This window comes from Ictidomys tridecemlineatus, unplaced genomic scaffold (assembly GCF_052094955.1).
Source record: "Ictidomys tridecemlineatus isolate mIctTri1 unplaced genomic scaffold, mIctTri1.hap1 Scaffold_178, whole genome shotgun sequence".
NCBI lineage: Eukaryota > Metazoa > Chordata > Mammalia > Rodentia > Sciuridae > Ictidomys > Ictidomys tridecemlineatus.
In genome coordinates, this window is record NW_027521538.1 from 71,065 (window position 1) to 85,819 (window position 14,755).

The following is a 14,755-nucleotide window of genomic DNA, read 5'->3' on the forward strand; positions in this document are numbered from 1 at the left end:
CTGCCACCACATCCCCAACCCCAGTAATGGGGAGCTGCATTCTCAGTATCACGGCTACTATGTGAAACTGAACGCCCCCAGCACCTTCCAGAACACATGGAGGATGATGATGAAGCGCACCGTCTTCCTCAGCACTGGTGCACAATCCATCACCTAACAAGTGGAGTCCCCCCAAACCTGTGACAAAACCAGTTGCCAAAGAAAGCAAAGCTGAGCCAAAAGCTAAGAAGTCTGAACTTGCTATACCAAAGAATCCAGCAAGCAACGATTCGTGCCCTTTGGAAAAAGAAGCCAATTCAGTAAGTCTCACCACAAGTGTTTTCTTTTCCTTCCTCCCCTTTGGTTCTTTTGGGGAGCCACAGAGGGTGGTGCGCATCTCCATAACTGCCTGGGCTCACAGAGGTCCTAGGGTCACGGGGTTATTTAGAGTTTAACACCTTGGTAGCTTGAGCTAGCCAGAGCTCTCCAGGCAGGTGTTCCGGGGGCACATTCCATTGCTACCTTAGACATTAACTCAGGCAGGCGAGACCTGAACAACCTAGGACCACCTCACATTCTAGCAAGCCTCTGTCCTCTCTTCTTGGTGATCTTCATGGTGGCTTCTGCTCTGACTGCTAGAAAGGAAACATGCCTTTCCCTCCCAGAGCTCTAGGAGGGAGTTCTGAACCCTCCCTTGACCCTCCCACTGTGGTCAGCCTCTTTACACAAAACGAACATCTCTTCTAGCATTGTGAATTCTTCTCATAAAGGTTTAGCTTGGAGTTTACTTAATGAGCCTGGCTTTGCAGCGAGGACATTTTTCTTCCCCAAAAGAGAAATTTTTTAGTAGTTGAAGAAGATGACTTTGGTCTTCTAATTTAAGAATGTAAATGCTCTGGCAATTTCAGTTTTCTGGTAGATCCTAGTTATTATCAATGAATCTTGAACATTTGTTATTTGCCTTATTCCATTTACTATTAAAGCCATTCCCAAGAAACCAAACATTTTAATAGATTCATCTGAATATTAAAGAATTATTTTATACAAAATGGCGAGTATTATAACATGATTTACTATTCTATATTCCTAAACTTAACAAAAGAAAAAAACTGTTCAGGTATTCAATGGAAAACAAACTTGAGATTTAGTGCAGGTAACAATAGCTGAGGAAAATGTGATAAAAAGATTTCTTTTCATTTTAGAATTGATTATTTTTAAATGCACCAGATAATTTTCTGAGGACCATTCACATTCACTGTTGAGATTTGTTTTATTAGTGGCATATACAAAGCACCACATAATATAACATATATAATGTAGAACAATCATGACTATGTAATTAACTGTAGAAATAACTGCTAAGAAAATATAGCAATATTTAACACAGGATTTCTAAAACCATTACATATTCATTACTTTTTTCAAAGTTAATGTCCCATGTTTTATTTTATAGATTTTGTCTATCAATTTTTATGCAGTTGGCACTTTTGGGGGGCTGAAAATAGCTGCTATCTTCTGTACAGTAATGTTACAGTTTTATACAAACTTCAGAAATATGACATTTGGAATAGTCTTTATGATCCCCTTCCAAGTGTTCCATTTCACACAACAGCAAATACTCTGAATGCCTTTCCTCCTGGAGGATTCTGTAAACTGCGGAAATGAAAAAAAAATATTGATGTCACCTCTAAACATAATCCTTCTAATAAATCATGCTGTCTTATGACAGTTATATGAATCCAGACGATTAACTTTCTAAGGCCACTATAATTTGTAGCTATTGGAATGTGTGAGTGAGGATGACATAATTCTTTAAATTTTGGTTGTACGCTAGACTGAAAGTTCATTAAAGAAATTGAAGATGTGCAATAGGAGTAATAGTAGTCTCTAGAAAATGTCACAAAGTCTGTATCAAGTTTTCATATTTTATTTCCTTTGATTATAATAAAACAGAGCTAGGCACTCATCACTCCACTTTTTTGAGGTAATGCGGAGACTCAGTTTACAATTGATTTTTATAGACAAAAGTTAACTCCAAGTCAAAAAGATGTCTGATACTTAAGCAATATTGTGGAGTACTAGGTCAGTATCATTTCTGACAGAATTTAAATTATATTGCTATTGCATAGATTAATTCTTCATAACATCCACATTCTCAAGGAAATATTAGCAGGAAAATTTAATGGTGAAGTCTGAAAAGATTCAAAAATTTCTTCACCAAAATTGGAGAACACACACACACACACACACACACACACACACACACACACACCACAAAGCATGCAGTGTTATTTGGAGGTACTTTTAAAACAGAGTTAAAAGTAATGAGAACCATAAATTCTACTCTTTATTAAATTGTTTATTTTTTATTTGGCATCAATGATTAAACTACATTTTGCTTAAATTTCTAGAAATTAAAACATATTGATAAGACCATTAATCATTATTTCATCTTTCAACTAGAAGCTTTTGAAGTTTTTGCTTTTTTACATAATTCTATTGGCTTAATAATTTTAAAAGATTTTAAAGGCAATAAACGATCAATACAATGAATGCTAAGAAAGAGATAAAGTGTAAGTTCTTTCATGTATTTCTTTATATATATGTAATAAAAGGAAGAATTTTAGGAGTTTTTAAAAAAATTTTTTTAATATTTATTTTTTAGTTTTTGGCAGGCACAACATCTTTGTTTGTACGTGGTGCTGAGGATCGAACCCAGGCCGCCTGCATGCCAGGCGAGCGCGCTACTGCTTGAGCCACATCCCCAGCCCTGGAAGAGAATTTTAAAGTGAGAAAAATGATGCAGAAACCACAAATGTGCATACACACAAAAAATATATGGATGGACACACATGCACCAAGTTTTTCACACAAGCAAATGGTCAAGTTCAAGGTTTATCTCTGAGCCCATAGCCTTAGTGTGGAGTTTGAGTTCAGGGATTATTAAGTTATGTGACCTTGGGCACGTCAATTATTTAACCAACTTGGAACATCAGTTAACATGTATATACATCAGAGTTGACAGAACTGAATAGACATTATGGGGCTTTTGGTGAAGTTGAGAGAAAATACTTAGAGTATGGTAGTGCCTAGTGTCTGGAATATTCATATCAGATACTCCAAAATTATTATTCTCAATTTTGTTAGAATGCCATTTTATAGCTTCAAGATGAATTTAAGAAATATAAGCAGTGAATGGAATCATATCACTCAGGTTAGCTTATAATAGAAATATCAGTTTCTATAGACTCAAGAATTCACTTTGCATATCATATCTGATTCTCAAGGCCAGGAGGCAAGTTATTGAGAAATCCCCCTCTCAATAATGGCCTCTTGATATGATCTCATCTGAATATAGATACTAAATACAGATTTGTCTTTTTATGAGGCTGATACCCAGAAGGTTATGTGAAAGACAATCTAGATATCCTGCATGGCATATCCTGTGGTGTTCTTTAGAGTAATTAGTTGATATACGAATCCTCCATTGGTAATTTTGAAAATCCCAAGAAACATCTAAATGTTAGGGATTTTATTCTGTGTCTATACAAGTAAGTGGGACATAACATTACTTCCAAAGTACCGATAATTTCAAAAAATCATTGAGGGTTCATTTATCTTATTATTTATTAACACTTGATAAGGTGAGCCACATGAATTTTTCTCAAATCCCCAAGTATATATAACACTAATGAGCTAAATACCATGAGAGGACCTGAAAGAGTTCATTTACAACATACAAGGCATCCAAGTTCCAGTGCAAAAGAGAATTTGGTTCTAGGGAAAATCAGACTCATTGTTTTTGTCAAATACTTTGTCAGATAACTGGATTAGAGAAATATTCAGTGCCTTATTCACCGAGAAAGAATTAAGTATAAAACCTAATCTAGAAAATCCAAAAGAGGATGAAAGAAATTTCCTAATTATAAGAGCAATTAACAAAAGAGTGGTTCTGACTTGTAATCTGATTTTCATGTTGATTTTTATAAGCCTGCAGGAGACAGGCACCTCTGGTACTGCAGATTCTCCCACCCCTGGAAAACCAGTCGTTACACAAGTATGTAAAGGAAACACCCAAGCTGGGTCGCCTAATGAAATCATGTGCAAGTGGGTCTGCTGTGAAGCAACCATACATCACAAGGTGGGTACATGAAAACAATTGCACACACTACACATACACATACACACATGCTTGTTTTTACCTTTCTGAGAAGATTCCATTCTGAAAAGAAGCCGTGTAAGTCTTCCTTTTGTCCACAGGCATAACATCAACATAACCACCATGATTTTGAACCACTCCAGCATGTACTGCTGCTCCGCAGATACTGGACAGCTGAGGAGGCAAGGAGAAAAACGTGCCACTATTAGGAAAGTACTGCGGAACTTGCACAGCCTATTCTTCTACTTCTGACATCTGTCTATGCAGCCATTTAGGAGTTCCTGGACAATGTTTGGCATATAAAGGAATGTTTCAAAAGGCACAAAGTCAAAGCCAATCCTGAGAAAGTCTGAAGGAAGATGTTGAGGGTGGCTGCCATGGTAACACCCTTCCACCATCTAATTTACAAACACTAGTGCTGTACAAAAAACAGGCTTTTATAGTCAAAGCAATAAAAAAGCAAATTAGGTCCTTTTATCTCCTCAGGGTCCTATGTGTCATTATTAAATTTTACCCTTTGCTGATGCATACTGAAATCAGTCTGCTGAAATGTTCATAGGCTGGATTATCTGTGCCTCATTCATGTTCCCTTTTGACTTCCATATAACCTTAGTTCTATATATCTCTATGGTCCATTTGCCAAAATATGGGCATATATTAAATGGGGATTTTTTTCCTATTACATAATAAAATTCTATGCAGAAATGTTTTGCCCTACAGAATAACACAAAGTGACGAGATTACAGATTACACTGTTATATTGTGTGCATTTACAAATATGTAGCAAAGAATTCCACTATTATGTGTAATTATAATGCACTAATAAAAATATTTATGACAAAAAAGAAAAAATTATAGCTTCTACTTAGATTTGCAACGGTTATTATTACTCTGGTTTGAAGGACCTGACATGAGTATTAGAAAAATGGCTTTGTTTACAATGTACCAGTTACATAATCTGAATTTAATACAATTTCTATGAAGGAGAAAATTACTGTTTCAAGTCTAATACTTTCAAAATTTTTAAATGAATCCTAAAAGTCAAATAATTTCTTTTGGCCTATCACAGTCTTTCCTAGATTTTACTATTGGCTTTAAGCCAAATATTCTACCAAAATTTGTCGATAGCTGAGTGCAGCCTAAGGAAATCCCATAACAGGAAATGCCTGAACTGTTTCAGTATAGAGCCACCCACCTCAAATCCCCATGGGTCTTTCCCAGTCTCATTGGCATGTTCTGTTCTTATCTCTCTGCACATGTGGGTGATTGAATATGCTTTTTTAAAGTTCACATAAGCATGTATATCTTACGTGACCTTGCTTTCTCGCTGTGCTCTGAACTCTGTGCCATCATTCAGTATTTATTAGCTCAAAGAGCCTGCAGCCAGGCTGTTTAATCTTTCTCAGGCTTTTCCTATCTCACAAAAATACCACACATCTAAAACCTTGTGTCCAGACTCTAAGGAGGCATTTTATTGACCATATGAAAGGCCCACACTGAATTCATAATCGTATCCAAATACAGTTCATAACATATGGAAATAGAAACAGTTCTGTACATATATTTTTGCTCTTCTGTTAAAAGGGTAATATCAGCATTTTTTCCCCCAAGGCAACAAAAGTGCTTAGATGATAACATTCACTAAATCCAAACACTTTTACTATGTTTGACTATTGTTTAGCTTACAGCTCTGCAGTCAGCAGGCATTCCAGCTGAGTTCAAAAGTCAGAAGTTTTTTTTTTCATATCCATACTTTGTAAGAATATATTATTTGAAAGAAATAAGAATTTCTCCATACATATAGTGGAATTTTGTAATGAATGTGAAATTAACAATCTGTAATAAACTACAAATAAAAATTCAAGGCAGTAAAATGTGCACGTTCTAACTCTACAGTGTAAAGTAGGAGAGGGAGGAGAGAAAGAGAAAGCCAGAGGGAGGCAATTTGGTTGACTCATGCTCATCTTTCCATATCAACCTTAATTAAAGGGATTATATATATTGTAGGAGCTGGGAACCCTGGAAATTATTGGTTTAATCTGACTCTGCACTCCCCATGTGACTGTAATTTTTATATTGCCAACTTACTCCCTAAAGAACCAAATAATGATACATATTATCTACCCACTTCACTGAGATAGGAAGATAAAATGATCTCAGGATACAAGATCTAACAAACTAATTCTAGAAAATGGTGGCTTCAAGGTATAGAATTGAATGGACTATTCTGAAAGACTTTTTTACAGGCATGACTAAAATTAAAAGTTCTGATGCTTAATGGGAAAATCAGAAGAAACAATGCTTCTGGAAGTCTCTGAAGAGTCCAGATAGACACATTCCTACACATTCATTAGTTGTTTTCAGCAAATATTTATGTGTAAGATATTTGCTTAGTGTCTGATGCCACTGTGTGCTCTAGGTTCTGTCAGAGCAGGAACAAGCATAACTTGGCAGATATCAAAGAAGTGATGAAGAAATGATGGACAGCACAGCTGCTGCCCTTGAGGAACTCACAAACTAATAAGACAGACAGGGTAACCAACAGGATACCTAACAAAATAGGTAAAGTGGTAAAGGCAACACAATAGGAGATGAAAGCAGGATGAATTCATGCTTGAATTAAAAGGGCCAGCAAAGTACCTCACAGAGAAAGTAGCAATAATTTGGAATATAAGAAACAGCCATGATTTTGACAGAAAAATTTCAAAAAGGGTGTATTTCAAAGAGATAAGAATATAAACACAAATGTGAGGGCTAGCAAATTCCAGGTATCTGTAGGACATTTAAGCTGCTGACAGTAATAATGCAAATTGCAAATCTAAAGCTTGTAACGCTTAGAATGGGAGAATAATTTCAAAGCTGAATTTGGGAAAACCTTGGACTCAAATGAATGTTTCAAAAGAGACAAGGTGGTAATATGCATATTTCAGGCTTCTTTACACAATCAGATTCTTGTGGTATTCTATTGAATAAGTACGCTCTTTCTTTGGATTGTGTAGAGGGGAGTGAGAGGAGGGGTGGGGGGGTTGGCAATGCAAAAGACAGTAGAATGAGATGGATACTATTACCCTATATACATGCATAACTACACTATTGGTGTGACCCTATACTCTGTACAGCCAGAAGAATGAAAAGTTGTGCTCCATTTGTGTACAATGTATCAAAATGCATTCTACTATCATGTATAACTAATTAGAGCAAACTAAAAAATCAAAACAAGAAGATTCTTAAATTTGTTTTTGTAACTCTTTGGCTTAGAAATCTGTGATGGTTTCTACATGTCTACAGCATGAAATCTAAACTCATCAGCATGACTTTCAGCGTCTTCACCTATACATTCCCAGAGCAGATTCTTCTCTCTCTTTCAGACTAATTTGGCTGTGGCCTTTCTTAGCTCCAATTTTCAAGGTATGGCTATGAGCAACACATTTAATCCATGTATTTGTAGATATCATGCAAACCACCCAGAATGTTCCATAATCTCCTCTACCAACCAACACTTTAAACCTTGCTCAAAGTACATTTATCCATAAGGAAACCATCATGGTTAATATTCATTGTTCAACCATCTTAAGTCATCTACTTACAGCATACATGCAATTAGTTTCCTTTTGTACTTTAGGGAATGATCTGATTTGTATTCTAAGCTACTTCTCAAGTAGATCTTTTTAAATTTTTCAACTAAGTTTATTAAGGAATAATTTACATAGAATAAAATTTACCAATTCAACCTTTTTTAAAAAGGCATACAGTTCAGTGACTGTCAAACATATAGTCATGTAACCACTAGAATACTTTCTATGCATTTAGCAAATTCTATATGTTTAGCAAATTCGTAATCATCCAATTTATACTTCAGATGTGGATGAATTAAAAGGAAGAAAAAATAAAAATGCATTTTCCTTCCCAATAATGCCTCCAAGGTTATTCCTTTAAGTGCCTGATATAAAATACATGAAAAAGATATATGCTAGGGAGTGATATTGGCCAAATCATATTGTCATATTGTGTGTATGTAGGAATATGTAACAACAAATCCAATCATTATGTATAACTATAATGCAATAACAAAAACTGTGGTGAAAAGACATACTGGAAAGATATAAATAACAACTTATGCAAAATAAACTATTTTACACTCATATTTGCACATGAATATATTCATTATTCAGTGATATTATTGAGTAACTGTTCCAAGAGTAAATCTCTGGGTAAAGAAACTTTTCTTATTCTCTACATAAAGGCACATATATACATTTAAATACATGTATATATTTTTATATAAGCATGAATATTGAGATCTGTATTAATTAGGATACTTACATCAGAGTAAATTCGAGATCCAATTACATGAGCATAATGTGGATTTGCCTGCATACAGTTACGAGGACAATATACTCTGAAAAAAAAAAACCCATGTAATGTAAGTGGTTTACATCAGTCATTCTTATTTATAAGGACATACGCATTCATACACAGAACCAAACTCAACATTGTAAACCCTATTATTTTTTTCTCTCCTGAAGTAGGTCAATAGTACAAGCAGGCAATCGGCACAATTGCTTCTGTTTATTTTATCCACATCTAAGTTTCAGCACAAATGTGAGATCTTAAATTTAGTCAGGAAGACATTTAACTTGGGGATTCAAAGCAGAAGAAAACATCAAAAGCACCTCTATGCAGTGGGGAATCTGCTACTCATTGTGTCTGTAGAAAAATGTAGTCAACAGACAACTAGGAAAATCTGAGTCACTGTCATAACATCTCATAGTTCCTTTTCTGTTTACATATTTTGTCTTATATTCAATTCATGGCTTTAATTATCATTTACAAACACCTGATTTCCAAATTTGTATCTGCAGTTGGGACTTCTTTTATTCAAAAATTATAGCTGGGTGAGGTGGCACATGCCTATAATCCCAGAGGCTCAGGAGGCTGAGTCAAGTTCAATGCCAGCCTCAGCAAAAGCAAAGCTCACTCTCTCTATATATATCTCCTGCCATTTATTCAACCCTCCTGTTAGTTTGAGGTCTAATAAATATCTCAAATTTATTTTGTATGAATAAAAATTCCTAATCTCTACTCCTCAAATCTATTTCTTTGTAGGATTACCATCACAATACATGGCATTTTCATTATTATAGGAGTCTCAGCCAAAATCTTTATTCTTCCCATGGTCCCTTTCTTTATCTCACACCTTACATTCAACCCAGCCATTTCTATTGGCTACACCTTAGGATATATCTAAGATCAGAGAATCCCTAAGCATCTCAAGCTCAGTGACTCTGGATTCTATTATCTACTGTCAAATTGACCACAACAGGCTCTCCAGGGATGATCTTGTTCATTACTGGTTCTCTCCAATCTATATCCATATGTATAAGTCCAAACACATCATTTCTCTGCTTCAAATACTCCAGGGGCTTTCCATTTCATTCAAAGAAATGACAAGATGCTTAGAATGTCCAATAAGCCCTGCATATTCAGTACACCATTAACTTTCTGAGCTAAACACTCCTCTTTTCCTTCCTCACTCTGCCCCAGTCATGATGGTTTCACATGATATTTCTTAAACACAATGTGATTCTGCCTTGGGACATTGGGACATAATCATATTCTTCTTTGCATAAAAAGTTCTTTCTCCAGATATCCTATTGCCTGTTATCTGACTGGATTAGTTCATGTAAAACAAATTTCCCAAAACTTTATTTAAATATAAAGTTCAATTATCAGTGTTTAATCAAAAATATTTTCAAATCTACTCCTAGAGTTCAAGAAACTGTCATATAGCACATTTTTAAAGATCAATTGTTCTTCTTAGTTTATTCTCTCCCCCTATATAGTGTACACACATGCACATGCATGCAAGCATGCATGCCAACACATATTCATGCACTAAAAGGAAATATAAACCAACATTGGAAAAACTAAAATTAAGTTTTACATATTAAATGAGATTCTCAATATAACAACTACATGAAAATCACTGTGGATGGTGGTATCAATGATTTTCAAAATTTTCATTGAAACTACCTTAACCAATTAAGCAGCTCTTCCTCAGGATAGCTTTTAAAAATAGCTCTAGTTCTTATTTCTAAAATATGCATAACACTGTATACTTCAGACTGTACATATTTCATATTTCAATATCTAAACCAGAACTATTTAAACAATAATAAATAAATAAATCTGAGTTTTTTATAACTTTGAATTTAAAAATTGACAATTATAAAAGAGAGTGTTGCGGGGCACAATGGCACATGCCTGCAATCCCAGTAGCTGTAGGGCTGAGCCAGACTCAGTAACTTATAGAGGCCCTAAGCAACTCAGTGAGACCCTGTCTCTAAGTAAAATATAAAATAGAGCTGGGGATATGGCTCAGTGGTGGAGTGTCCCTGAGCTCAAAACTGGTAGCCCCATCTCCCCCCCAGAAAATACATTGTCTGGGGTTTTAAAGAACGAAGGGTGTCCCATAGACTGGAAAATGAGCTGACTATATTTGGGAACTGTTGGACATTCACTGCCCTCCCACTGGTTGTAAAACTACCTGCTATGCCCTTAAAGTCATGCTGTGTGAACTCTACCTTACTTATATTTAACACTTGGTTTACAGAAGGCCAAGGTCAATAGCTTTGAGGTGAGTTAATATCTACTTAGTTAAGTTCAGGTAAAAGCAGAAAAGACAGGGCAACTTTTTTGCTTATATCCTATATCTATTTTTAACATCTCGTTACGTTCTACAGAGAAGGTAGGTAGTGATCTAGTAAACATTCCATTATCTATATTTTGCCTGTAAGCCTTGAATTAAAATGCTAACACATTTTAATGACACTTTTACATCTTAAGTATTCAATAACTTTAAAGACCTAATTATTTATAGATAAATGTAAAGCAGGATAAGATTTCTAGTAATACAAATGTGCGTGCGCACACGCGTGCATACACACACACACACACACATAAATTCTACAGTTTATTTTAGGGTATTCTGTAGCTATGAAACCTCCCAAGGACATGACTACGCAAGCAGTCCTTCATATCCTTCATTAGCTACTTTATTTATATTATCCTTGCCATTGTTCTCCAGGATATACCCTTAAGTGAAATAAAACTCTAAGGTAGATATATCAATCATATAGTTCCCTAAAAGTTATAAACTATTATATCAGTGATACAATTATGACCTAATTTATGAGCTATTAAAAATTTTACATGAGAAAAGATAATCTTAGTTTCACTATTCAATAAAACAAAAAGTTAAAAAGTGTATAAGGAGGTACTTTCCAAACTACATAAGGTAAAAATCATGTATAAATTATTAACTCTATGGTTTTATTATTTGGTGAAAACATAATAAAATTAAAATTTAAAAATTTATATCATTTTCCTTTTTTGGATGCTTCCCTTCCTGGAATAAGACAAGAAGTAGGAAACTCATTAATTAATATTTTATTTGAATGATTTTTCTCTATGGGAAAAATATTTTTATACATACTGTGAGAGAGACAGAATTACCATTTGTTGAGTATTTACTTAAGAAAGACTTTATAGTCTATGCTTCATGGAGATTATGCTTATTATTTATTCCTACTCATTTAGCTGCATGGGCCCTAGCATAGTACTGGCATATATTGAATAATAAATATTTATAAATGTGGAATTTTGATTCTAAAATTCATCAACTTCACCTATCAATATATCTCTACTTCTCCCTATAAACATATAATCTGTAAATACAGGACTAGTCTGAAAAAAATCCTGCAAAATTTTCTAAAATTACATAATGACTTAATCAAATCTGTAGGCTTTGTAATAGCATAACTGGTGAAGCTCTAGAAACAGAAGATTATATTATTATAACAAATTTTTAACATAGCCAGGCAACAAGTAGCACATGCCTATAATCTCACTGGATTGGGAGGTTAACACCGGAGGATCATGAGTTCAAAGCCATCCTCAGCAAAATTGAGGTGCTCAGCAACTCAGTAGGACCCTGTCTCTAAATAAAATATAAAATAAGGCTGGGGATGTGGCTCAGTGGTCAAGTGCCCCTGAGTTCAACCTCCAGTACCCCAAAAAATAAAAATATAAAAAATGTTTAGCATATAGTTCATTTGTGGTCAGATGGTGAAAAAGTATACAAAGAATTTCATACAGTAAGGGATCCTCAAAGTATTTCATCCATTTTGTAATCTGCTGACTTTAATAAAACACATACGCTGAAGAATCCAGAAGTCTCAAATCAGTATGCACCAAGTTAGCTGACCAAAAACATTACAACAGTATTCTTGCATTAGAGTAGAAATAAAAGGATTTTGTGTTCAAAAGGAAACAGGTTAGATATTCCTGTGCGAAAGAATTGATACCTTAAATCACATCAATAATTGAGAATCTTCCTTCTGACAGATGAAGTATTTGCTTTCCTGTATCAACAACATAGACTTCTGTTACTTTGTCAACAACAAGCTCATTCTTTAACTGAGATATTACTTCAGTTTTAAAAGGGTTTTCCTAAGTAAATAAATTTTACCATATAATTAGATTCCTTAATTTTTTTTTGGCGGGGGGGGGTTAGCAGGAATTGAACTCAGGAATGCTTGACCACTGAGCCACATTCCCCAGCCTTATTTTGTATTTTATTTAGAGATAGAGTCTCACTGAGTTGCTTAATGCCTCACTTTTGCTGAGGCTAGATTTGAACTCATGATCGTCCTACCTCAACCTCTGTCATCAAACTACCATTATTTCTCTAAATCTCATTATGAGTTGGGGAAGTAGCATGTCTATGATTAAGACAGTATGTGTAGGCACATAGTTTACTTTTCTTCGGTGTTGATGATGGCTTGTGGATGTACTGTTCCTCTAATAGTGTTCATCTTAGCTTGGTTCAGAAAAGTGAAGACTTTTTCTTCATTATTTTATAGTAGATAAATTTCATTATAATTTTTAAGAACATATTAAAAACTAAAAGAAAAGCAGACATAGGCCTTTTGACTTATGAGTTGCAATTAGATTAATCTAATTTAGAAACTGAATAGTAATGCTAAAACTACATCATTTCAGTGTCTATGGGGGAACATTTTATAGAAAGAATGTTTTTGTATCTCAAAATTAATATGCTGAAGTCCAAACCCCATTGTGACTTTGTGATAGGACTTTTATGAAGGGAATTAAGGTTACAACATGACATAAGGGAGGGCCCCTTACCAAATATAAGAATTAGTGACCTTCTAAGAAGAGATACAAGGGAGTAAGCCCTTTCTCCAGCCACCATGTGAGGACACAAAATACATGTTGCTGCCTGTCAGCTAGGAAGTGTCCCAATAAGTAACCAAATCATACGGCAACTTGATTTTGGACATCCCAAACCTCTAGAACTGTGAGGAAAACATTTTTGTTGTTTATACCATCTGGTCTATGGCATTTTATTATAGTAGCCCAAGCAGACTGATAAAGAACTCTTTTGTAGCAAATATGAACATACAAATCACATGCACCATCCTTGTTGCTAAAGAATAGCAGTAAGTACTCTGGAATTTGGAGAAGACATACTAGGAGGGCCAGGAGTGTGTGAAGTTTGTGAAGTCCTATCACTTTTTACTGCTTAGCAGTTCAAGATCATATGTATATGATCTTTTTTATAGTCAATAAATTCCACTATAATTTGAATCCTGGAGACATAGAATTTCATGTAAAAACAGACTAAAGCCATACACACACACACACACACACACACACACACAAAAACACAAACATACATATGCACATATACATACACTCATAAGAAAATTTAGAAAACATTACCTTGGGCAATGTGAAGCAGGCTTATGAAATGGACAGAGCTGTTCCACAGTAGTTTCACAAGTCACAGCCTGAACTGAAGAATAAAAGCACAAAACAATAAGTGACTCTGTTAGAAATGAAAACCCAACACACAGTAATAAGGAAATGAGATTTAAAAAAAAGTCTCACCTGTTACTTTAGAGACTGTGAAGGAATTAGCAGACTGATATTTGCTAAAGATAAAAAGACAGTAATATCAATCATTTGTTTTTAGGCATCATCATAAGTGTAACTGCTAGGGCCTTTCAGATCCATGCACACTGTATTTTTAAAATCTTTTTCATTAAAATGTAAGTAGAGATATAAGTATACCCATGTAAGTAGAGATATAAGAATACATCACCTAGGCTAAATCCATACTACCTTCACTTCTTAACATTAGAGGGTGGTTTCTTTTCATTATTAATCTCAAAAATAGATAATAACACAAACAATGTACATACTATCTACACATCGGTTTCATATCAAAATTAAAATTCTCAAATACTAATTCCCAGTTTCTATGGAATCCACAGAGATAAACACAAGACAATGTTTTATAAAGCCTACAAATAATATGTCCCTTAAAGGAGTATGCATTAATCAATTTTTATTTATTCTCATGTCTAGTGAAGTGTCTATAGAACATGAATGAATCTCGCCTCATTATATGAATTATTAAAAATAGGAACATAAAGTTAGGTACACCATTGTATGTCAAAATTTTAATTGCTTATGCATGTCCAGATTTTGAGATAAATACCTGTTGCAGAAGGTAAAGATTTTTGTGATGGT

The 14,755-nt window shown here is 34.6% G+C and overlaps 1 protein-coding gene across 1 annotated transcript in view; it reads right to left on the reverse strand.

The window, feature by feature from the left end:
- Positions 1-1,416: 1,416 nt before the first annotated feature.
- The window catches only part of LOC144372865 (cysteine-rich secretory protein LCCL domain-containing 1-like), a 31,117-nt gene continuing 17,778 nt past the window's right edge, over positions 1,417-14,755 (reverse strand). The window contains exons 6-10 of the mRNA XM_078036112.1: positions 14,111-14,154; positions 13,943-14,015; positions 8,462-8,537; positions 4,182-4,312; positions 1,417-1,632 (exon numbers count right to left, since the gene is read on the reverse strand). Of these exons, the coding sequence (XP_077892238.1) occupies positions 1,581-1,632; positions 4,182-4,312; positions 8,462-8,537; positions 13,943-14,015; positions 14,111-14,154 (376 nt within the window). The 3' untranslated portion in view covers positions 1,417-1,580. The remainder of the gene's footprint in view (positions 1,633-4,181; positions 4,313-8,461; positions 8,538-13,942; positions 14,016-14,110; positions 14,155-14,755) is intronic.